General features: G+C 43.4%; 7 protein-coding genes across 7 annotated transcripts; 4 read left to right on the forward strand and 3 right to left on the reverse strand.

The window, feature by feature from the left end:
• Window positions 1-125: 125 nt before the first annotated feature.
• Window positions 126-3734, forward strand: EAF02_000478 (uncharacterized protein; the record flags this gene model as incomplete). Its single annotated transcript, XM_038896526.1, has 3 exons — window positions 126-980; window positions 1034-1482; window positions 1541-3734. 3 exons carry the CDS (start codon window positions 126-128, stop codon window positions 3732-3734), a joined length of 3498 nt encoding a protein of 1165 aa, XP_038763385.1.
• A 1171-nt stretch (window positions 3735-4905) lies between these two features.
• EAF02_000479 (uncharacterized protein) lies at window positions 4906-6886 on the reverse strand (the record flags this gene model as incomplete). The annotated part of the gene is made up of 4 exons (XM_038896527.1): window positions 4906-6059; window positions 6128-6375; window positions 6429-6584; window positions 6642-6886. The coding sequence occupies 4 exons, from the start codon at window positions 6884-6886 to the stop codon at window positions 4906-4908; spliced, it is 1803 nt and encodes a 600-aa protein (XP_038763386.1).
• A 3596-nt stretch (window positions 6887-10482) lies between these two features.
• Window positions 10483-12809, forward strand: EAF02_000480 (uncharacterized protein; the record flags this gene model as incomplete). The annotated part of the gene is made up of 8 exons (XM_038896528.1): window positions 10483-10658; window positions 10732-10811; window positions 10906-10986; window positions 11038-11087; window positions 11149-11529; window positions 11641-11798; window positions 11879-12590; window positions 12660-12809. The coding sequence occupies 8 exons, from the start codon at window positions 10483-10485 to the stop codon at window positions 12807-12809; spliced, it is 1788 nt and encodes a 595-aa protein (XP_038763387.1).
• A 946-nt stretch (window positions 12810-13755) lies between these two features.
• EAF02_000481 (uncharacterized protein) lies at window positions 13756-14775 on the forward strand (the record flags this gene model as incomplete). The annotated part of the gene is made up of 1 exon (XM_038896529.1): window positions 13756-14775. One exon carries the CDS (start codon window positions 13756-13758, stop codon window positions 14773-14775), a length of 1020 nt encoding a protein of 339 aa, XP_038763388.1.
• A 1823-nt stretch (window positions 14776-16598) lies between these two features.
• EAF02_000482 (uncharacterized protein) lies at window positions 16599-18897 on the reverse strand. The gene is made up of 6 exons (XM_038896530.1): window positions 18091-18897; window positions 17925-18032; window positions 17334-17855; window positions 17084-17279; window positions 16937-17015; window positions 16599-16885 (listed from the first exon to the last, which is right to left on the reverse strand). Exons 1-6 carry the CDS (start codon window positions 18400-18402, stop codon window positions 16825-16827), a joined length of 1278 nt encoding a protein of 425 aa, XP_038763389.1. The 5' UTR covers window positions 18403-18897; the 3' UTR covers window positions 16599-16824.
• A 357-nt stretch (window positions 18898-19254) lies between these two features.
• EAF02_000483 (uncharacterized protein) lies at window positions 19255-21616 on the forward strand (the record flags this gene model as incomplete). Its single annotated transcript, XM_038896531.1, has 4 exons — window positions 19255-19714; window positions 19784-19986; window positions 20057-20466; window positions 20524-21616. The coding sequence occupies 4 exons, from the start codon at window positions 19255-19257 to the stop codon at window positions 21614-21616; spliced, it is 2166 nt and encodes a 721-aa protein (XP_038763390.1).
• Window positions 21617-21729: 113 nt separating this feature from the next.
• Window positions 21730-23782, reverse strand: EAF02_000484 (uncharacterized protein; the record flags this gene model as incomplete). Its single annotated transcript, XM_038896532.1, has 3 exons — window positions 21730-22621; window positions 22697-22730; window positions 22799-23782. The coding sequence occupies 3 exons, from the start codon at window positions 23780-23782 to the stop codon at window positions 21975-21977; spliced, it is 1665 nt and encodes a 554-aa protein (XP_038763391.1). The 3' UTR covers window positions 21730-21974.
• Between the last annotated feature and the right edge of the window lie 211 nt (window positions 23783-23993).

A 23993-nucleotide genomic window follows, 5' to 3' on the forward strand; every position in this document is an offset into this window, starting at 1 on the left:
CTTTAATCGGTTGACAACATTGACAGTAAATTGCTAACTACCCGAGGGAGAATGTACTCGGACAACAATTAAACCTCCAACTGTAAGTCACAATTCTGCTTTCAAAAATTATACAATCATCGGTCATGGAGGAAGTGAACATCCACAAATTATCTCAACATTGGACACCAAAAATTAGTGTGGTAGCATTATCAGACGCAGAAGAAGCCGCAAAAAGACAAAGACCATCTTCGACTCAGATCTCCGAGTTTTCCAATCGACATGGCTCCATGCTGGGGCGATATGTATATGGTCATCCAGGATGTGCAGACAGAGGGCACTTGGAACTTCATTATCCTAAGCTCGTATGGGAAATAGTACCGCTCGAAATAGAAATCTTAGATATCATAGGATGCATTCTATCTCGATTCAGCAGCTCTGCCGCCAATTGTGGTCGAAAGTCGCCAAAAAACCAGCACGCTGTATTATTCTTTACTAACTACCGTACTATCCAGGCTTACTGTGCTCACGACGGCACCGAACTGAAAAGGTTTCATGAAGTGATACAACTAGATCTCGAATACAGGCGCTTGGAGGTTGACGAAAAATTCAACGGACAAACCTACGAGCAGTTCACGAAAACAGCTTTCAAAAACATTCACCGTTACCGCATCTGGGAACAAGAATTTCCCTGTAACGAAGAAATGGACGCGTTATCACCCAGAGATGTCAACACGAATATTCGTACGAAAACAGCAGTGCAGAAAACAGCTCCCCCAACCAAGCTAGCAAGAGAAAAGGATCACCCTCCACCACCACCTAGTGAGGTACCAGAACCACCATGTTCGGATCGAAAAGATGGATCTATATACAAGACCGGCCGTTGTCTTGGAAAGGGTGGATTTGCCATTTGTTACGAAGGTCAACTTAAAGGGACAAGGAAGAAGTACGCTTTGAAGATTGTCAAAAGCCACATGTCACAAAAGAAGATGGAGCAAAAGGTCAGCCCAATGGCCCTTGCTCAGTTATGTCATGAACTAAACCCATGTGATAGTTTCAAACCGAGCTTCAGATCCATTCAAAGATGAATCATCCAAATATTGTTCGATTCTACCGAGCGTTTTCACACGATCAATGCACTTACATAGCTATGGAACTCTGTCCTAATGGTTCGTTAATGGACATGGTCAAAAAAAGAAAGTATCTTACGGAGCCGGAAGTTCGTTTCTACACTGTCCAGATTGCTGGAGCTATCAAATATATGCATGCAAGAGGTATAATACACCGCGATCTGAAGATGGGAAACATCTTTTTGGACAAGGATATGAATGTTAAGATTGGTGATTTCGGACTCGCAGCATTGCTCATGTCAAATAAGGATATGGCAGCATGCAGAAGGACAACTCTATGTGGAACACCAAATTACATTGCGCCTGAAATCCTATCCAAAAACAATGGTGGACACGATCATGCAGTTGACATATGGAGTTTGGGTATCATTATGTGAGTGGGCATTTCGTAGTTCTATAAAAGTCTCCATACCTGACCTAACATGCTTCAGTTTTGCCATGCTTACCGGGAAACCACCATTTCAGTCCGCTACAGCCGATGAAATTTATCGACGTGCAAAGGAAAGAGAATACACCTGGCCACAACATTTCGTCAGTGCCAATATGATCTCATCAGAAATTCAAGATTTGGTATCCACCATGTTACAGGATGCAGAACAGCGTCCACATCCAGATATCATTGTGCAACATCCATTTTTCACTTGCGGCTGGATGCCCCAGGTTGAAGAGATGACTGCCGATTTACTAGAGGATCCTCCAAGGCCCGATCAATTCCCTTCAGTCGTTGTCAAACCTGGCAAGCCGAATCCATACGCTCGAAGCCTTAAGAAGTTATGTATCAAATGTGAAGTTGGTCCTTGGACTCCAAAAAAGCAGTACACAAGTCTTTACAAAGAATGTGCTTTAGAAGAGAAAGCCGGCCTTACGCCTAATGTGCCACTCGCTGAGGGCATTGTCTACCGTCCTTATTCCGAATATGTCAGAGAGCAAAACCAGCAAAGTGTTGAAGAGAAAGCTGCCATTGAGATGGAGGCATCTAGTACAGTTGTGGATTCGCTCGCTTCGGATATCGCAGAGTCGAGTCTTGCACCGTTGGCCAAAAAGCCCATCTCACAAAGAACCGTCTCTCAAAGAGCTGCTAGTCAAAGCTTTGCGGCACAGCAGCGCATCAAGGATCAGCCATTGAGTACTGTTTCAATCAGAGGCGCACTTCCTCGACGACCGATCCAAAGAGAAATCAATACTAGAGAGCCGGCCAGCAACGCAACAACCGAGATTAAACCTCCCCGTAGTATTCTTAAGACAAAAACTATTCCATCTGTTCCACAAATCTCTTCCGAAGCTGAGGGGCGCCTTGCAGCCGATTTGGTGGACGAGTTGCAAAAGGCGGACGAGGAACGAAAATCGCAGGATTTGAAGAAAAAACAGTCTACTAAGAAGGTCGTTTCGCTATTTTCACCCCAAGAGAAATTGGAGTGGTTGCCAGGCAGCAAACCAGACCACATTCTTGAAGGCCTACAACGTCTCCAGGTTGAGCTAGACCGAGCTTTAAACAGTAGATCCATTGCAGCCACTCCGAAATCTAGACCCACAACCCCTGCTATAGTTGTGAAGTGGGTAGATTATACCAACAAATATGGGCTTGGATATATTCTTAGTAATGGAAGTGTGGGTTGTGTCTTTAGGGAAACACCGGCTGGTTCTCCAGAAAGTGAGGACAACGTCATCGCACCTTCTTGCATTGTTATTCGCGACGGAGAGAGGCATCTCGCGAATCGAACCAACAAATTGTACGCACACAGGCATCAGATTATACCAATTTCTGGTCCCAATGTAGAATTTTATGAAAGCAAGGGTGAGAAGGGAATGATTCGTGGATCGGTCCCTGCCAAGACTTACAGAGTTGCTGAAAGTCCAGAGGGCCGACCCGGCAGACTTCCTCTAGGTGTAGATTCATTTGATAATCGCAAACGAGAAAAGATTTGTCTATGGAAGAAATTTGGCAATTATATGTTTGCTTATGGCAGAGATGCCGAGTATCCTTATGAATCATGGACAGCCGGTCAGAATCCCGAGGTTACTGTCAACAGTACAGTTATCACGTTTTATCAGCGATGGGGAGATGTCGGCTGCTGGGGATTCAGTGACGGCCATTTTCAGTTCAACTTTCCCGATCATACTAAAGTCGTCCTTTCAGCGGATGGATTCTGGTGTGATTTCTATCATCTTTCTTTCGAATGTGCACGAGAGCTCACGGAAAATGGAACACTTCCGACGACTGCCCTTGATGAGCGACAACATCTCTCCTATCCTCTGCAAACACTTCTAAACTTCATGGCTAAGCCGTCGAGGGCAGTGAAGCCCACTTCACGCAAACGTCCCGAGATTGATCCGATGATTCAAGGTCTCCCCCAAGCAAATGACTTTAGGAGAAAAGTTGAATTTATCAGATGTGCAGTCAAAGAGTGGGTACAAAACGGTGGTCTTGGAATCAGCGATATGGAACCCAAGACACGTTTACGATGGATGGGGCATCGTGAAATTTACGACGATAAAAAGCTCAAGCATGTTTGGACTACAGTTGGGGGGCGTCGCGGAGATGAGAGACGAGTTGCATGGTACGATCCTCGCAATCCGCAGGAAGTAATTTTTGATGCCGAAGTTAATGGAGTTATGGTTGAATGATTGGGTCTTTGGCGTTTTCCAGATCAAGACGAATTCCAGAGTTCAGCACTAGCTGCACGTTTACGGCAATATCATAAATAGTAATATCGCTGGTGGGAATCAGGAGTTCTTAGGAGTATCAATTGATATAATTGGGAGTTTGGGGTCGATGGCATTCGTTGTGCAATACATGCACAACGTTATTCATTCTCGATCATGAATAAATTTTGATTGCTGTATTTTTTCTTGTCTCATTCATTCATCAAGTTCAAATACCTCTTTGCATGCATAGCATCTGGATTGGAGTTTTGCGTTCTTGATAAAAATTATGAAGTTTGATGAGCGAGCGGGACTCTTGCTGGTGCTTATCATTGGCTTTTGGTTCCTTTCAATTTTAGCTGAGCTGATAAGTTGTTTTCTCGTCGGCTGATTGGAGGGCACTTCATCATAGGAGTGGGTACCTTCGCCCGGACAGTACTTAGATACTAGATTAATGGCATACATAAAGCGTACTACATGGTTTCCCTATTGTGATGGTGTTGGTGGAGTCTATTATTCGCGGTGACATATGGTGACATATTCGTACTATTTTTTTGTTCGTGAAACTTTGGGTGTATTGATTAAACCGGCTTGAGTGCAATCGCCGGAGTGAAGAAGTGGGCAAATTCAGTGACTATCTCAGATGAGGGAAATGAATTATTACGTTACTCAGGGAGAACACAGAAAAAGCCCGCGAGTAATTAAGGGGGGAAGGAATTGATGGTCGAATCTCGGAAAAGTAAATGGAAGAGGCAGGCAAATTGGCGTTCCCTTTTGTTGGCTAATAGAAAAATTACAAGGGGGCGGATATTGTCGGGTGCGTGTCGATTCAACGTCTGGAAAGGGGAGTAAAACGAGACGCTTGTATCATGATTCTTGTGTAATGGCGATGAGGAAGAGGCAAAGTGGGTACTAGAGAAACACAAGGCGGGAAAGAATAGTTTAGATAAAGATTGTATCAAAAAGCTTTGAAGGAAATGAAACGATCAGTGTGTCTTCTGTCCCCTAATGTTACATTTATAGACTCTCTGATTTTAGTGAAATAGTAGCGTTGTACTGTCCTGCAATTAAATCCTTCTCGATCGCAAAGCATCCAAACCATGAAGCTCCTTCGACCTATTGGCACTAAAAATTCATCTCCTTTATCAAATTCTCAAACGCCCATTCCCCATCTTGGAGCATTCAGAATGAGACCCATCAAACACCCCGAAATGATACCCGTAACCGGCAATGTAATGATCCATCCCATATAAATCCATCCCACCATTCGCCAATTAATACTCTTCACATCCCCATTCACAAGTCCGACTCCAACTGTAGCTCCAACGATACATTGGGTAGTAGACACGGGCAATGCAAGTCGGGTGGCCATAATAACAGTTATAGCAGAACCGAGCTCCATGCAGAATCCCCGAGAGGGGGAATGCAGTGTTAATCGGTTGCCGAGATTGCGCATGATGTTGTATCCGTATGTCCAAAGGCCGATGACGAGGGCACCGGCTCCGTAACATAGAATCCATACTGGCACAGGTGATTTAGATTGGATGGAGCCGGTGTGCCAGATGAAATAGATAGCAGCAAGAGGTCCAACGGCGTTTGAGACATCATTAGCTCCGTGAGCAAAGGATGCAGTGGCGGCAGTCAGTACTTGTAAGAATGAATAGGTGTGCTCAGCCTTGTTATCGTAGTGGGTTGCACGGGCGTGCATGGCTTCGAGATTGCCAGTAAGAATAGAGGATTTCTTCTGTTCGGCAACGACATCGACGGAAACACCGTGGAAGAAGATACGTTTTGCTGTGGCTAAGAGTGTTTTAGGTTCATACCAAGGTTTTGCCTGTATGGGCTCTTCATTTGTGATGACAGGAGTTGCTGTTGTCTCATCCCTTGTTGAAGACCCGATATCCGAAGAGGCAGGAGAAACAAATGAAATACCATGCTTTTCATTTGCATCCTCATTTGTTTTTGATTCAACGTCATCACTAGGTAGATTCTTCACATTATCCGAGCCTTCGGCATCAAGCTCTGCGCGCGTCTTGTGTCCTTTGTAATAATTCTGGATGATCTCGCGTCCAGAGGTGTTAGGAGGAACTTCTCCGCGTCGAAGCAGCAATGGGCCTTGGGGGATGTGCCACCAGTAAAGTTGCCAATCGTTTAGCACTAATTTTCGGTACAGAAATGGGAGGAGGAAAATAACAGATAGAAGAGCGCAACCGATGGCGGTACCAAAAATCACACCCACGTATTCGCCAGGTCCCCATGTTTTGACGGCTGCTGATGCGGAAGCGGCGCCTTTCCAGACGATAAGCACTTTTTGACGAAGAGTTAGCTAGATTACTACAGGTCTCTCTTGCAAAAGGAATTTGGATGGGACATACTGGTCAATAAGCCCGTGGTAAGTCCAAAATAGAATGGAATACTAATAAGTGCAGCGCGCACTGGATTCTTTCGTTTCATGACACCGTACTTTGTGACCAGGAAGAGAATAGCTGCAAAAGCACCAGCGATTCCTGGTGCGATGACCCAGGCTGCGAAAACCTGTGATACTCCATTCCAGCCCCAGTTGACTCCATCTCCTCCTATCGCCGCAATACCTACTCCTATCACCCCTCCAATTATGCTATGACTATGGGGTTACTTAGTAAGATGATTGACAACTTGTATAAGGATCATACTTACGTAGTTGAAATGGGAAGACCTAGCCTTGTGGCTAGTGTTAAATAAAGAGAAGAAGATACTAGAGCACATGTCATTCCCAACATCAAGACAGACGGTTCTGCCTCGAAAGCCTTGGTTGAAAGAATTTTGCCTCGGATAGTGTCTGCAACACGAGCACTGAAGATTTATTAGTATCAAAAGGGTTGACATAAGAAGATATCAAGACAAACTTACCCAACACCAACGGCACCACCAAATTCCATTACAGTGGCTATCATCATAGCTTGCTTCATCGTCAACGACCTGGAAGAGACGGAAGTGGCAAAGGAGTTCGCAACATCATTTGCACCTGTTTTCGGTATCAGCAATGGGTCTAGGAAGGCTGGAAATAGGATTACGGCACCGATGTTCCAAGCATCGAGGAAAGCAAAGATCATGCCAATGGCAAAGATGTAATCAAATTGTTCTAGGACTGCCATTTTGATTTCAGATGTCAAGCTCACAGAGACGAAGGTTTGGTTTGATTATGGTTGTGAAAGCAGCCATAGCTACGGGATTCTACGATTATATACTCATGTCTTCAAAAATCTAGAACTGATATCCGATATGCCGCGTCCCAAGAAAGTCTTCCTAAGAACGTAACGACTTTGGTCTCTTGGAAATGTTCTATTCTTCTTGGTATTAACAATGATCAGTATTGTTGTGGACTCTCCAGACTTCTCATGTTGGGCTGTATCGATCCAACATTTTGATACGGACAAGATGGGATTGATTCCAAGAAATCCCAAGAAGTCAAGATCTTGGTATAGGAGTAGCGAGAGCCTAAGAAGCACTACACGTGGGAGTTCTTAGCGATCTTATTGGAGAGCCTCACTCCATTCTACCATTAAGTCGTTGGAGGCTGTGACTACAGCGTATGATGGCTTTATCTAATGCCTAGAATTCAAATCGTAGATTGAAAGGAAATTCATATGATTTGTGAAATGGACATGTGCAATGAACGGGGCTCTCATTGGCTAGGTAAAGTTTGAAAATTGTGAATGTGGCTGGTGATGTGGCTGAAAGCCGAAGCGTTAGAAATCTGTGCTACAACCTCATGACAGTTGAACGTCATAATGGGCCCGAGATTTCCGTACATGTCATAGGAATTGAGGAAAATCGCTTCCAAAGCAGTTCAGTAAGGCGTTGCGCTGTCACCCCGCCTCTCCCCCCCAAAATGCAAGCAAATTTGGACTTGTGTCTGGCCACGTGACTCATGCGCATATGTCAGCGAGGACGTGAACACTTGTAGAACTTTAGGGAATATTAAAAGTCTATACTTCAGACTATTCGCATTTCATACGAGAAACAGTTCAAACTCAAAATTAGCCTCTGTCGTAATGATTAAAATCCAAGGAGTAAAAGCATGACTGACTGACTAACACAAGTCGCAATTCACTTCCTTAAGTACATCGGACCTTCTTGATCATGAACACTACACACCCACTTGGGCCGGCAGGCTTTATGAGGCGTGAGAACCTGATATGTTTAGTCCTCGATAAGGTGATGACAATGTCACGTATAGCAAGCGGGTACAAGGTATCTTTGATATTCGGTGTACTCTGAGCAATTGCTCCTGGAGTGTCCTGAATTGACCTTCATGTTTTTCGTCGACGATTCTCTCAACACACTTGTTCATGGTTGAAAGAATCATTTACGCTTCATAAGCAGAAAAGATATAATCATCACAGTGAAATACTGTATTTTCCAGCTTCATTGCCATCATTGAACATCGATTGTTTGGGAGTTGCTTGATTTTATGTGTCCTTGGTGTTTTTGTCGTTTTTGTTCTTGAGCTTGAACTGGTTAATTTTCGCGCCTGTAGTGTGTACCCCACATTGTGAGTCCGAGTGACTTCCACTAAATAGATACATATACAATCGTGGCAACCGTCAAATGATACCAAATAATATTATTATACATGAAGTCATGTAGTTATTCTTTACCACTCACTCCAAGCAAGTGCTTTAATCCGTCGTTGTGAGATGATTCTTTTCCTTCGGCTCTTCCAGAAACGGCCATACTTTGAGTAATTCAAGCACAAACAATCATTGATGTCGATAGGGCTTTCTGGACTATACAGGTCTAGTAACTTGATCTTGTAGGTCTCAAGTATCAAGCTCTTATTCTCACTGTACCGACTGAGTCACAGTGGTTTTTCCTGGTAATGCTCGAATAGACATCTTCTGCCATTTTATTCCCATCAAGGAGCTTACGGTCCATCACACTTCACGATCAAGCACATCTATACACTCTATCGATCTCCGGTTTCCAAAACACGTATTTTACCAGCGTGTTACGAGCAAATGCTACTCAGGTCAGTCTCACAGACGTCAGTCGGGAGAATATACTACCATGGTCAAAGCACGGAAACCAAAATTCCGGTGGTCTTCTGGACTGATGGTTTATATTCGGGCCGCTGAACTCTTTCCAATGATATCATCGTTTTCATTGTTCTTGACAGAAGTTGATATGTTCAGCAAAAATAGTGCAGCTGCAGCCGCCACAAATTATCTGTGCAGATTATGTATAGAAAAAGCTGCTATGGATACGATGCTTCGTGTTGGAATTTCAATGTGTATATCGTGTGTGCCACACAAAGTGGAATTGTAACTGTACTTTGACAATTCAGCATAGACGATAGGTGTACTATAGGATGATTAGCAGTGTCATTTATGGTGTATTCATAAGAATCGGTGCAATAGGCTTCGCTTTCACAGGCTCTGTTTTTGACAATGGGAGCGAGCTTCAATCAGACCTATGGTAACGTATATTCGTTTTTCTCTTAAACTGTGGACCAGCATAAGGAAAGGAAAAAATGGTTGTGCGAGAAGTTTAAAATCCTTCCATGGTTTGATATGGTGTTGCGATGTGTATGATTTTCCTTGATCCGAAAATCATTGCACATGATCTTGTGTTGAATGACAAAATAACAAAGCAGTGGGCATCAATGTTCTAGATGTGCGAATATTGTAAGTACAAGATACTGGCTCTGACTTTAAGAAGATCTCTTTTGGTATCTTTTATTGTGCTGTCAATCGACGTTGGAAACAGAAAGGACAAATTTTGGAAGTCTAAGTGTTCGGAAGATATCTTTTCCATTTGCAAAGCTTCATAAACTTGGAATGATTCATGTGCGATTGGAAGAGAGCTGAGAATGGATATTCATCGGTCTGTGTTTCTGCAATTTCGTGTCAACGTACCACAGCCTCTATTGACGGCAACTAGCATATAAGGGTGGTCGGCCTGCAGTCGTTGAATTTTTTCAAGATTCGTGATTCGTTTGAGATTACGCGTTCTCTTAGCTCATGACCTGGGTAATTTTTCAAATACATAGCACCTACCAAGGTATTATTGAGTCGACCTGTTCTTGCACACATTTTTTCAAAGTTGTCTGAAAAAGCATTCGTTGCAAATGTAACGTTCCCGCAGCACACTGAGATCTTAGATGACGGCATCGGGAGATCGGTCGAGTTCATAGTAGATGTTTGTCAATTCATACGCGATTGGATATTCTTGCATGGTACACATCAATAAATTCCTGGAGAACCCGAACGCACCCTTCTATATACTTTAGCACTGAACGCTCGCATCGCCGTTGAAGAGGTTGGCGTTTCTATCACAAATAAATTACGAAGTCGTCATTTTGAATCATTCTCGTGTGACAAAGGCAATCCCGAGATTCTTGTACTATTAGTGACTTTCTTTCTTGAACTAGCTATGCAATGTCGTATCTATTGTTGTATTCCATGAATTTGTGTTACTCGGAGAGAGATCTAACTCGTGGGTATGGCATGTTCCAACATCCACTGCATTTATGGATTTGCATGCAATCTTTTGCGACACCTGTGTGGTCAACTTTCATCCTTACGACCGAGGCTGAAATTTTGGTTTATTTTGTATTTTGTTGTTTGCTGTTTGCTCTGCTTGGAACTTCATATATGAATGGTTTTGTAGGCACGTATACTTTTCCTTGAGTTTATGTCATACTGTTTTTACTCCAAAACTTTCACCGCACAGCCTCAGAAGAGCTATTATGATAATCAAATACCCGTATTTCCCTTGGGGATTGCTTGCATGTTCTATCTTTATCACTTATGGCAATGCTCAGTATTATCCCATAACTGGGGTGACAACTGGTATCAACTCGAATACAAAGGCTCGACCTTTCAGACAGAATATCGACGATTTGCAGAATAACATTCAACAATGGTAAGCTTCCTTACAATAGATGTCTTAAATACACATAATTTTACCATTCAGTTGTTAATCTCTACGTATAAAGGTCGCTATATATTCAAGCTCTTCTTGCCATGCAAGCTGCAAACGAATATACTGATGGACTCTCCTACTTTCAACTGGCAGGTGGGTAATCTCGAACAACGTTCATATGAACTCGATTGGCTCGGAACACTAAGCATGCACAATTACCTTCAGTATTGACTGAGATTTTCTGTAGGTATTCACGGTCGACCGTATGTTGCTTGGGATGGTGTAAATCAAGCTATCGCGGCCCCAACCACTGGGTATTGTACACATGGTCAGACGAAAAAGCTCTGGATGTGAGACTAAGTGTTAACGTGCAATATAGATTCAGTATTGTTCACTACATGGCATCGTCCTTACCTGGCACTCTTTGAGGTAAAATTCCCTGCAATCTCAAGCTAAAAGCAAATTACTCACGCTCCATCTCTAACTGTAGCAAGTTCTCGCCAGCTATGCCCAAACGATAGCAAAAAGCTATATATATACGCTTTATCCCGCCTACCAAACCGCCGCTGATAACCTCCGTATCCCTTTTTGGGACTGGGGTGCTAGCCCTAGCATGCCTAGTATCACCAACGTCGCCACTATCCCTATCGTTCTCCCCTCTGGGGCTACTGCCTATGTGAACAATCCACTTTTCCGTTATAACTTTCAGAATAAACCGCTCAATCAGCAACAATTTCCCCCTGGGGACAGTGACGGTTATATGGCACAGTACAATTGGACGGTGAGAAATCCAGATAACCTAAGTAATGGACAAAGTGATTTCAATGCTGCAAACACGAACTTGCAAAATGCAGGGTTGGGAGATCAAGTGGTAAGTTTTCTATTTGGTATCATCGTCTTGGGCTAAATTCCATGAAATATATGGTGGAATAGAATCAAGAATAAAAAAGAAATATCAGAATGCTGATGAGGGCGGTGACAGTGGACAGCAATCATGAAATCAAGTAATTTCAATAGCTTTGCTACGATGGCAGTCTCGGGGGCGAGTATAGAGTCACCGCACGGTGCGGTACATGTTCTTGTAGGAGGTGCTTATGGACATATGTCCTTTCTGAGCTATTCTGGATTTGATCCTATATTGTAAAAGCCCATATTTTCCTTTTATTTCTGTTAACATTCCCTATCTATTATAAAACATACACAGCGGCTGACCTGGATAGCTGGCTCCACCACGCAAACGTCGACCGAGTTCTCTCCATGTATCAAGCCATTAATCCTTCTACATTCATTACCGGCTTAATCGACTGGTATGGCACGTACACTATCACCCCTGGGACCATTGATACTGCCTCTTCTCCTCTGAAGCCCTTTGCTATCACCAGTTCCAGCTTTTTCACATCGAATACTTGCAGATCGATGTCGCAACTTGGGTATAGTTATCCAGAAATTATGGATTGGAATATGACAGCTGCTCAAATGACAAGTTATGTGACAGGAAGAGTAAATGCATTATACAATTCAGATGGAAGCAATTCCAAGATTAAGAAGCGGAATTTTGATAGTCGAGAACTTTTCTCAGAAAAACAACACGAAGGACCAAGCACGAACAAAACACTACGAGAATGGACCGCAGCACTCACTGTCTCTAAATTGGATCTTCAAGGCCAGCGGTTTATTATTCGACTTTTTCTAGGCAAGATACCAGAGAGTCCAGAGGAGTGGGGGAGAAGTGAAAGTTTGGTAGGAAGTCTAGTGATTTTACCTCCGCCGGGTGCTGTTTCTAATGATGCGACGAAAGCATTAGCCTATGATGAGATTGTTATTTTGAGGGAGCCTGCTATTGGAGGTAGTTACAAAGGGCAAGATGACGATGGGAATGGCGAAGGGACGGAAGAATTCTTGAAAAAGAACTTGAGGTGGAGAGCACAGCTGGTGAGTTTTGTCTCTGGATATTTCCTTTCGGTGTCGAGAAATTAGGACACTGCGCTGATAGATATTCAGCTTGACAATACACCATTACATGCAACTTCATTACCTACTCTCAAAATTATTGTGGGCGATGAGGTTGTGGCTATGCCGCACGATATCACTAAAAAGCCTGTTTACGGAACGAAAACGCTACATCCTAATATTGTTGTAGGTGGGAATTAAATTGATATGGCTTTGATATTATTTTATACCTTGTTTGCTGGCCAAAATAACGCTATTAAAGAAATTTAAAGAAAATTATGCGTCCATAGCAAAGGGAAGGAAGAAAATCGTGAGACGATTTAGTATGACAAACAGTTCCTCTTACGATGCTTCAGCTCACCTCAAATTCCATCCACAAGCCTCAAATCTTTTGTATTTTGCGAGTCAAACTCAAAATTTTAAGACTTGCAACATATTACTTTCAAATGATTAAAATATATTAAATCCCCACTTCCGTCTTACGATTCATTGTTTAGATATGCAACAAATTGCAAGGGGGAGATCTAGGCTCTTGAAGCACCTGAGCGAGAAAAAAAACGAGTCAATTCAGATGTGCAACAATGAGAGATTTTGTCAATATTGCCGATGATCATGCGTAATCTGTGATGAATCATTAGAAAAGTGGAATAGCTTCATTCATGATTCATTCTTCTTTGCACGTCCATGTCCACTTCACTTATTACCCGTACCCTATCCGCTACACCGCGGGCCGCTCATACACATCGACCACGAGTAAGCGATGACGATGTCTTGTTCGTATCAGACACGAGATACAAAACCTTACGAGCCATTGGATGCGTTTCAAAAATGTGCCGACAGCCGTAGTCGTATGGCTGAGTTAGCTGAGTTCATTATTCAACAGCGGGTAAGCTTATTGACTTTGTTCTTCCCCACGTTGCGGGGAAAAGGAGGCGGGCCGGAGTCAAGTGCTCCTTTCCGCTGGCGGGACTATAAATTTACCCCAGATTGTTGGAATTGATAGATTCTTATATGTTACATCAATCTGAACACAAAAATTCTCTGATTCTCTGATTCTCAAATCATCTAATTACTTCTTTTTACAATTCTTCCTAAGCCTACCGCATTGCTTTCAAAGTGCAGCAACAATTGCAAAATCACTCTCAACATGTTGGGGAAGATCACCATCGAAGACCATTTCAACCTCCCAGAATTCGCCGAAAAGGCCAAATGGTGGGCAGGTCTCTTCGCTGTAGACGCAGACAAACACGTCCGAGAAATCAGTGATGTGAAGAATATACGTCTCGAATACGCCGACAAACATGGTGTCGGCTTCCATATTCTCAGTTATACCGCACCCGGAATTCAAGATATTGTCGATCCAGCTGAAGCTCTCCGTGTTGCTGCTCTTACCAATGATTACATCTATGAGCAGATTAAGGATTATCCGGATCGTTATGGATCTTTTGCCGCATTACCCATGCATGACCCCGCTGTGGCTGCGAAAGAGTTGAGGAGATGCGTAACCGAGTATGATTTCAAAGGAGCGCTGGTGAATGATAACCAGATCGCTAGTGATGGAGAATCGATTATTTTCTATGATCAACCGGAATGGGATGTTTTCTGGCAAGAGTGTGTAGATCTGGATGTTCCCTTTTATTTGCACCCTAAACAGCCCACGGGAAAGGTGTTTGATACGTTATGGGCAGATCGTAAGTGGTTAATTGGACCCCCATTGAGTTTTGCGAACAATGTTTCGTTACATTTGATGGGGATGGTAGTCAATGGGGTCTTTGATCGAAATCCCAAATTGAAGGTTATCGTTGGACATTTGGGAGAACATATTCCTTTTGATTTGTGGCGTATAAATCATTGGTTTGAGGATATCAAGAAACCATTGGGATTGCCTATTAAGAAGAGCATTTATGATTACTTCCGCGAGAATATCTGGATTACTACCAGTGGACATTTTTCGACGTCGACACTGAAATACTGTATTGAAGAATTAGGGTCGGATCACATCATGTTTTCGACAGATTATCCATTCGAGTGTTATGAGGATGCGTGTACTTGGTTTGACGGATTGGACTTGAGTCCGAAGGTTAAGATGGACATTGGAAGGGATAATGCCAAAAATTTGTTCAAACTTGATGGGTTCAAAGATCAGAATGAAGAAATAAAGAATTGAGGAAGTTGGGAAAGAGGATGAGAATAAATAAGTTGATTCTGGCCTCAGACGGTCGAATCTCGACCGAACATTTTATATACAAATGTTGGGAATTATTATATGGAAATGAAAGCAACTGAATATTTTTGAAGAAGTGTGGGCTAGAATCAGACGTGAATCTTTGGCTTACTGAGCAGTTTAGTTGATGGATCGCGTAGTCGCTTGTCAACTCTGTTTGCCAATTGTAATGATCAATACGGTAAGGGGTTTGAGATGTTATTCTTGTTTTTAACATTCGAAAAATATTGAATATATGCATAAATAAGATCTAATGCAAACTAATCTAGCGTCGCGACATACATAGGTGGCCTTATCTCTCTCTCTTCCGAAAAAAAGAAGGAGAAAAAAAGCTATTCGTAAGTGGTGGATAGGAAGATATGCCCCCAAATCCTTCATAATCTTCTCATAGATTCAAGAATATCACGAACTCCAGCGAACTGGAGTTCAGCTAGCGTCTCCTCCCAAACACGTTGCCTCAGCTTCTTACCCTCCGGGTGTGTACAGAAGCGTGGCGAAGCTGCGTGATACTTTAGTGAATGATCGCAGTTAATAGAGTAAGTAGGTTTAACTTACAGATGGATCTGTCAACTCATGAGAAAACAATTATGAGATTCTTCGCCTTTGTTCACTACTGCATCGACGAAACATGACGCGCCAACCTTGAGTGTTCTACCAAGAAGACCGAAGAGCTTTATGAATACCTTCATTGCCCCCTCAGCATCTCGTCCTAGTCCTGTTCCTCGGCATCAAGCTGGGTCTGCAAGGTTGACTATGACATCCTTGGCTGACACATAGTCGACAAAGTTCCAGAGAAACATGTGTGCCAGGAGCTTGGAGGTATGGTAATGCTCTTGTCCATCAAATGTTTTCGGGTCATCGAAGGATGTTAGTTAGTAGAGGGTTAGCGGCCTTGTTAGGGCTCGAATCAATGATAAATACAAAATCTCTCGAGACAGATATATTTCGTCATCATTAGCAATTCTATCTCAACAGCATATCTTGCATGATTCTCAACGAACCAAACCAGAGATCCCAAGCTATGTACCACGTTGTTACGAGGTCGCGCAGGCTAGGCAATTTTTTTACTCTTGCCTCTATGATGCTTTTCCTTAATCTGGAGCGCAAACGAAAAGACATAAACGCGAATACAACACTGGATCATGGATCCGACTTGCACCTAGATGCACTAGGAAAATCGTGGAAAATATGGAAAGATGTTCGAAATACTTCCGACGAAGCTTGGAGGGTATATCGGGTTCTGACGAATATGCTCCTTAACTTCAAGCCGTCAGAAGAGATTAGTCTCGCTCAGCTGGAAATTGACGCCCCTGTTGTAAAAATGAAATCGATATCACCGAGCCAACTCAGCGTTTGAATGACAGGTTGTTTCTCGAAGAAGGGATGTTTGAGAACCCGAATGATTTGGATATTGATTGGGTTTGTTGTTGCTCTTTTCTCATCCGTCTTTTTCTATCGAAATAATGCTAACATACCTATCATAGAATATATGGCACTCTCTCATCGAAGAAGCGAGTTTTGACGAGGCGTTCCAAGGGATAATATCTAATCATTCCGAGTTTGATGATGATCCCCAATACCGAGACACTCATTTTCCTTCAAATTGATACATATTTTAGGTATTCATAAGGCTTTCTTCAACATTATCGTCCTGTTGTCAATTATTTAGATAGGGACTTAAGATTCTATGTCACTCTTGCGAGGATACATCCTCTTACATTAGAACCGGGCTCGCGAAGATTCGATTGCACAATAAAACAACATTACACAGCCAATAACTCTATATTTCACAGCTGGCTATCTAGGTAATTTGAAACAATTCTTATGTGGAGGTGATCGAATAAAATTATAAGATCGATTATACACATTCGCTAGCCCGAACACCAAAACTCCAATGCTAAACTGTGCCTATGTAAAAAATGAAGAACACAGTGGGAGCCTTCTATTGATTGTTCCCCTGCCAAAAGATTCCGATAATTAAAATTTCTTCATTCAAGAAACCTCTCCTCTAACTTGCGCATAATTCTTCAGGACATCATCGTGCATGTCATATCTGCTTGATTGTCAATGGAGGTTGTCTGATCAAAGGGAATATTTGACTTACTCATTCATTTCTTCAATCGTCAATTTCGCCTTCTCGTCAGAAACTTTGTATACTGCTGAGTTGGTGTTACTAGAGAAACCTAAGATTTGTATTCATATTAGCTGTTGTCATGGATATAGAAATGCATCGAAAGTTGGGTAATCTCACCAATACGTTCATTGATGTTCTCTCGTGCCTTTGCAGCAGCGGCTTGTACACGTGTTGCACGGGGCTTTCTGACTTGCTCATAAACTCTCAAGGCCTCTTGCACATCGCCGTTGAAATGTTTTTCGCTGAAAATAATACCAAGAGCTGCTGCATCTTCGATGGCCATACATGCTCCTTGACTTTGATCTGGCATCATCTGCAATACAAATCAGTTTCAAAAGTGCTTAACGCCAGCTGGGTCACAACTTACAGGGTGAGCTGCATCTCCTATGACACAAGCATTGCCTTTTTGCCAGTATGGATAGGGTTCGTGAATCCACAATCTCCAGGGAGCAACATCCTTTCCGATTGACAAGTGTTTGTAAACCTGGGGGTCCAGATCTGGGAAAGGAGCAAGAAGTTCTTCTACTGTTCCTTTCGCACCCCATGCCTGGTTGGAATAATCGCCCTTCTCTCTTGGAAAGAAACAGTAATAAGATAGTAGTTTACCGCCATTACAAGGCGAAAGAACGATCTTGTAATGGGTATTCAGACCTCCCCAGTATTCGAGGGCACTATTCTGCGAGTAATCAACCAAGCCAAGCTTGACTGCTTCTTCGGTGTCTACATTGGCGTGGAGACAACTGGCATCGGCCGCTCTCCTCTCAACTTTGATGCCAATGAGGGAACGAATCGCGGATCCAATACCGTCAGCTCCAATGACAACGTCATGTACTGCAGTATTTCCATTTTCAAATGTGATAGTTCCAGTCTCGGCGTCAAGTCCAGAGCACTAACAAAGTACAGTCAATTAAAAAGGTTCAATTTGGTCTCTGTATGCTCAAGTATGCTTAGCACTCACCTTGTGATTGACGAGTAACTTGGCTGGTACTCCCGGCTTTTCTGGTTCAGCTACAGCACTATCCATAAGCATAGCATGCATATATTGCCTGTGGAACATGTTGTAAACCTATCACGAACACATCAGCTCCTGGTTTCTGAAACATTGATTGATGTTAGGAACTTACATGTCCCCACTTCTCTTCATAATCGTCGAGATCATACACAGAATCAGGCTCTCCAGTTTTCCAATCACGTCGAATTAGCTTCTTCAAGATGACAGGATCTCCCTTCTCAACCGGGACATCCCACTCATGTAACCATTTTGTGCCATTAGCAGCGCAAGATACTGAAGCACCAACTTCTCCAGCGTAATCAGCCCGTTCGTATATTGTGACTCGATGTCCAGCACGACGCAAAGCAATAGCAGTACTCAACCCTCCAATTCCACCCCCTACGACACCAACATCCAACGACCTGAATCCAGATTGAGCGGGCATTTTTGTTGTGAGACTAAATCTTCTAATCTCGCTTTCTAGAGTAGGAAAGAAAACGAAAGGGTTGTTTCTTTGTGAGGATCTTAACCAAGAATATATAAATTTGGTGGATAATAGCCGCTCACTAGATCGATATGTTTAATGAATACTTTAGATCAAGGATGTGTAAGTTGAGCTGTGACTTAGTTGAATGATAGAAGTATGTTGAGAATTGTGAACGGATATATATATATATATGATCAATAGCCAAGACGGTGCATATCAAGTAGTACAATAGATCGTCATGTCTTCATACGGCCCGGTGCCATCGGTGTTCTAAGATAAGACATAGATATCATCATAGACTATTGGGCTCAAGAGCCCCAATAATTGACCGAACATTCGCTCTAGTTATCGAGGATCTCCTATCAATGAATATCTTTGTCTCGCTATAGTCATGTTTGACGTTGCCGACACGAGAGGAAAAGAGCGGTTGATCCGACACGCAGCGGGATGTACCCGGCTAGTTCTATATTCTGTTGATAACATTCTCTAACCCCACCTTTTGATCAAATTACCTGCTTATAATCGGGGAAAGATAAGCAATCTACAGCTAAATATCTATAATTCATAATAACGACACCCGTACCCCACTTTGAGGGCCTTCTACACAGTCCCTCTTCCGAAACAGAGAGATTCTTTCCGATTTCACATCAATAACATTCCTTCCGACACATAATTATTGGCTTGGTGATTGGTATCAATCCATCCATATCGTACTTTCGCAGCAAATTCAATCAAGGCGACGGAGACTTATAGCGGTGGAGAAGTCGCTCATGATCCCCGAACAAATTACGCGGTAATGTTCCGCCGGCAATGCCTCGCCCAAGAGTACATCCCGACAAACGAGCCCGCGCGGCGAGAGCTTGCGTTCCTTGCAAAAATTCAAAGAAGCGGTGCGATGCAAACCTCCCTTGTTTGTCATGTGTAACAAAAGGCCGCACCGATTCATGCCGATATCCGCCATCTTCTCCCCTATCCTCTCCCAGTCCCCGACGGCAAAGAGCATCGGGACATTCACTAGATCACGTTACCAGAAATGTGAATTCCCCGACTTTGACTCAAGTTCAGTCTGGGCAACCCCCTCCCGAAGAGAGGAATGTCCAGTCTTCAAGGCAAACTATTGATGCCGCTTCCACCCAGCGTCTTGAGCCATCGGTGGACCCACTTCTTTCGGGCGAGAACACCAATAGTCGAAACACCACGCGGGCTAGCACTCGTGAATCATCACCATGTCAGCGTTCTACAATGTTACAGAGCTCCCAAGGCGAACAAGGTTGGCGGCGATTCCTTCTCTTCAGAATTTTTTGATGCAAGGATAAGCCAGAGCTGACATATCCGATAGTTTATATTGGTAATATTGCTGCTATCTCGTTTCTACACTTTCTTCAAACTACACTTAAGCGATATATTGGAACTTCCGTTTTCACTGAACGCCGGGAGAGCAATGTGATGTTAGAAGTCGAGATTTCTAGAAACAATAGCCCCTTTGAAGATTATTTAGATCTCGAAGAAAAGCAAAATCTAATTGCTTGCTTTATGAGAGTGGTAGGGCCCTAAGTTTGGTTCTTTCCCGTAGCTACCTAGGTACAAGACACTAACTTTACACCTTGCTTAGTCGAATGGTATTCTTCATCTCTTTTCACGAGATGATATATCTAAATTGTTGGCCATCAAAACCGATGCTGCCAATTCTTCTCCGAGCTCCCGCTCACAACGAGAAGATCTCGCTTGTCTTTTTCTGATGATAGCAATAGGGGCTCAATCTCGAGGCAAGGACCTGTCCGAGATTCAACTTGCGAAAAAGTATTTTGCTCAAGCCCAGCAAATGGCCTTTCTTGATATGCTGGAGAATCCTTCGTTATCTATGGTCAAGTTGTTCTTATTGATGGCAATGTATATGCTCGGGGCATGCCGCAGAAACACAGCTTTTATGTACATCGGCATTGCCTCCAAATCTGCAACTATTCTTGGGTTGCACGTTCCATATCAACATCCTCGTGTATCCCCCGAAGAGCGTGCTGCTAGGTAGGCTTGCATCTACAACTCTATGGAATATCTCGCATTCGCTAACTGTATCGGCAGGCGCCGCATATGGATGAGCTCACGTGTTCTTGATTTGCTATGCAGCTCCATTCTTGCACGTCCTAGTAGTATACCATCAATAGAAAGAGACGAATACGAGATAGATAGCTCAAACCCTGAAGATATGGATCATCGAACATTGGCTCTTTATGCTACCTACGAATCTTCATCTATCATCGAAACCATCGTACACAAGTTTGCCAAATCTAGTCGCGTCGACGTGCAGTCCGCCGATACTTATCTTCAGATGCTGCGAGAATGGAGTCAGGCCCTACCTTCAGCACTTCGCAGCGTTCCTGACCCGGCATTCGAAGGTGACTATTGTGAGACTACGATTGGCAATATCCATGTTTCATGCACTTATTATGTAGGCATCATGATGGTAACACGACAATTCCTCATCTCACATGTCATGTTTCAACTACGGAGGAATAATTCTAGCAAGTCTAAGAGAACCAACGAGGTACCGCCAATAAGTCCTAGTGAAAGGGAGAAGATTGTTCAATTCTCGGATGCTTGTGTACAATCTGCACATTTGATGGTAGAGCTATCGTACGAAGCATTTTTCGGTAATGTCCTGCTTGACAATATGTGTATCCTTAAAGCTTGGCTTTTTTCCGCTGGACTTGTACTCGGTTTCTCCCTCCTCGTAGAAGGCGAAGCCCCGACTCATATTCATAGATCCTTCGATCATGCTTGTACTGTGCTTAAGAAGCTTGCCCGATTAAGTCCCCAAGCCGAACAATACCATGATATCCTTCTTCGGTTCAACACAGCGATCAATCTGTATCGGCAGCAACTGCTAAAAGCCCAAAAGGACAGTGACAATATATACGTTGAGAAGCTAATGACCATCGGGCCATTCAACCGAGAGTCTCGCGAAGGCGAAACTAGTACTGATTTCCAGTCACCATCGCAGCCGGTGCTTACGAATGATCAGACAATTCCAGGGGAAATGGGAGCGCAGGGTGACTTGGCAGAGACGTATGCTACTGATTTCTTTGGGATTGAAAACGAAATTCAGATGTGCGATGCTCAGATCGGCTATGATACAGGAGTTGCGGCTGATTTGAGGTGGCTATGCTATGTATAGCAGCCACTAGTCCAAATGCCTAACAGAAGAAGTTATAAAGCAAGCAGGATTTGCGCACAAACGATTTTGCCTCAAATTTGCCAGAGAATTTTCGATTCAAGATGGGCATTACAAGACTATCGATATTTAATTTCTAGTTTTGATTTCTGCTTCATGTCAACGTACGAATGAAATTGTAATCACATTTTTTTTTTGACAATTGTCATGCACCCTTTCCCCAATATCAATATCACACCGATCATTTCTTACGCCTGCGAATTGAACATGCACATATGCAAGCATGTAAAAGAAAAGTTCTCTAAACGCTAAATAGCTCATCTCATCTGATCTCATCTTATCACAACACGTCGCAATCCTTTCAACTCGGCGGACTTAGCTTCGGCAACTTTAACCTCCCGCCCTTCTCCTTTCCCGGAGCCCCCCAAACTTTCTCCAGTATCACCCTACTTTTCTCCTCTCGTATCGCTCTTTTCTTCCTCATCTGCACCCACAACGTCCCCGGCATCAACAGTAAACTAATCAACACCCATCCAATCAGCACCCCAAAATTCTGTCTCAATGTATTTTTCGTCCCATAAATGATTGCGCGCGCACCCATCATATCATGTCTCAAGGGCCACACGATTCCCCACTTGTAAAAATCGTTGAGCATCTCGGTGGGATAGAACCCGGTGGTCACGTTTGAGATGACCCAGAAGACGAAGAAAACGGGTGTGAAAGGCATGCCGAGAATGTTGTTGACGTTTTCGATCGTGAGACCGAAGGCCATCATGGAGATCCAGGAGAGCATCCAGTAGAGGGAATAGCCGGCTGGTCCAAAGTGAAGAGAGAATGGTATGTGCCACATGCATGAGAGCGTTAGGTAGAAGAGGGAGAGGAAGAGAAAGACGATAGGGAGGACGGCTAGACGATAGATGTAGTAGATGTTCATGGGAATTGTTCCCATGATTGTATCGCTGAGTTTGTCGAACATGAGAACGGAGAGAAAAGAAACGATAATAAGGTCTGGTTTTGGACGAGTTAGTAAGACTTCTCTTTCTACTAGATGACAGGATTAATAAAGTTGTGGTAGATACGTACAGATCGTTCCAATCTCGGTCGCGGCTTCGGCTGTCTGTATCCAAGCATTTTAGTATTGAAACAAGAGTCAAGAAAAAGGTCTGAAGTAAAAGATTAACGAACCGATGGTATTGCCGGTGCCATGTTGAATACCGTAAATCCTGCTGCAACAGGATTTCGAACTTGTCTCTGCAAAGCGTCCATATCCGACCCATCTATTCCCTGCAGAAAAGTGTTCTGCTTCTGCTTCGAGAACTCAAGTACGAACTCGTTTAAAAAATCGAGTAACTTCGGGTACACCGCTCCTCCAATAACGAGTGCATTCCTAGCTTCCTCGTAGAAAACATGAATTGCACTATTCGGATCGTACGACTCGTCCCCAATTTCATACGCATGATTCATGGCATTCGTAGCATTCTCCGTTATTACGATGCCCACCCAGAATTTCTGATCGTGCAAGGACGCGCGAACATTATCCATGTTTCCATACGTGGAAGTTCCATCTTGGTTCACGAACCCCAGCGAGTGGTCGTAGTCTTTGGCTCGTGCCGCTGTCGCCATATCCTGGAGATAATTGCCGATTTCCGAATGATCAAAATCGATGACTGCGATGGTTAAGACGGGTATGTTGTATTGTAATGAATGGTCACCCCCCCAGTATATAGACATTGTGCCCATTATCGTAGTGATCAAAAGCACACAAAAGACCACAAACATCTTGATCCATAGTTTCCTGTTCTCTGCAAGGTGCGGCGACAAAGGACTGGGCAATGGGTACTTGATTATATTCCTGTATTGATTTCGGCTAGCTCCTGTTAAGGACTCTTCATCAGACTGGGGATCTCGTCGGCCCCTAATCGAGGACCTAATAGTACTCCCTGGATATCGTCGGCCACTAGGTAATACACTGAGAGACCATTCTGTAGGAATCGCTGGCTCATTTTCTTTAACATTTTTCCTATCGACAGTATCATCTGTCTCATTTCCCAACGCCAATGACTCCTCGGAAATATAAAATGTCGAAAATGGTGGCATTCTTTTTGTTCTGGTGAGGTAAAAGGGTCTCTTAGGATCGAGCCTAGAACGTGGAGGAAGTTGAAAAGGCATCTTGACTTTCAATTTATCTTTCTCCTCCCACTCAGCTCAATCTTTCATCGAAGTCCGGTTCGATTCTCAGCCGAATAGAGTCAGCCTATAACGTATATTCTGCAATCATACTGCAAGGCAACACCCACGCCAAAATATCTCAAGAAGTTGTGTATCTCGAGCTTCAGCAAGAGAGCTTGAACCATGCGGCGATCCTCATCTTTACATACAT

Source organism: Botrytis sinoallii (assembly GCF_014898435.1).
Source record: "Botrytis sinoallii strain Bc 23 chromosome Unknown BSIN_001, whole genome shotgun sequence".
Taxonomy (NCBI): domain Eukaryota; kingdom Fungi; phylum Ascomycota; class Leotiomycetes; order Helotiales; family Sclerotiniaceae; genus Botrytis; species Botrytis sinoallii.

Bases quoted from the DNA above. Each gene is read 5' to 3' on its own strand.
- EAF02_000482 (XM_038896530.1), bottom strand. From the start codon at position 18,402: ATGCCCGCTCAATCTGGATTCAGGTCGTTGGATGTTGGTGTCGTAGGG. The intron at 18,033-18,090 runs GTAAGTTCCTAA...TGTTCGTGATAG, and splicing joins ATGAAGAGAAGTGGGGACAT to GTTTACAACATGTTCCACAG. The intron at 17,016-17,083 runs GTGAGATTACCC...TACAAATCTTAG, and splicing joins GAACATCAATGAACGTATTG to GTTTCTCTAGTAACACCAAC.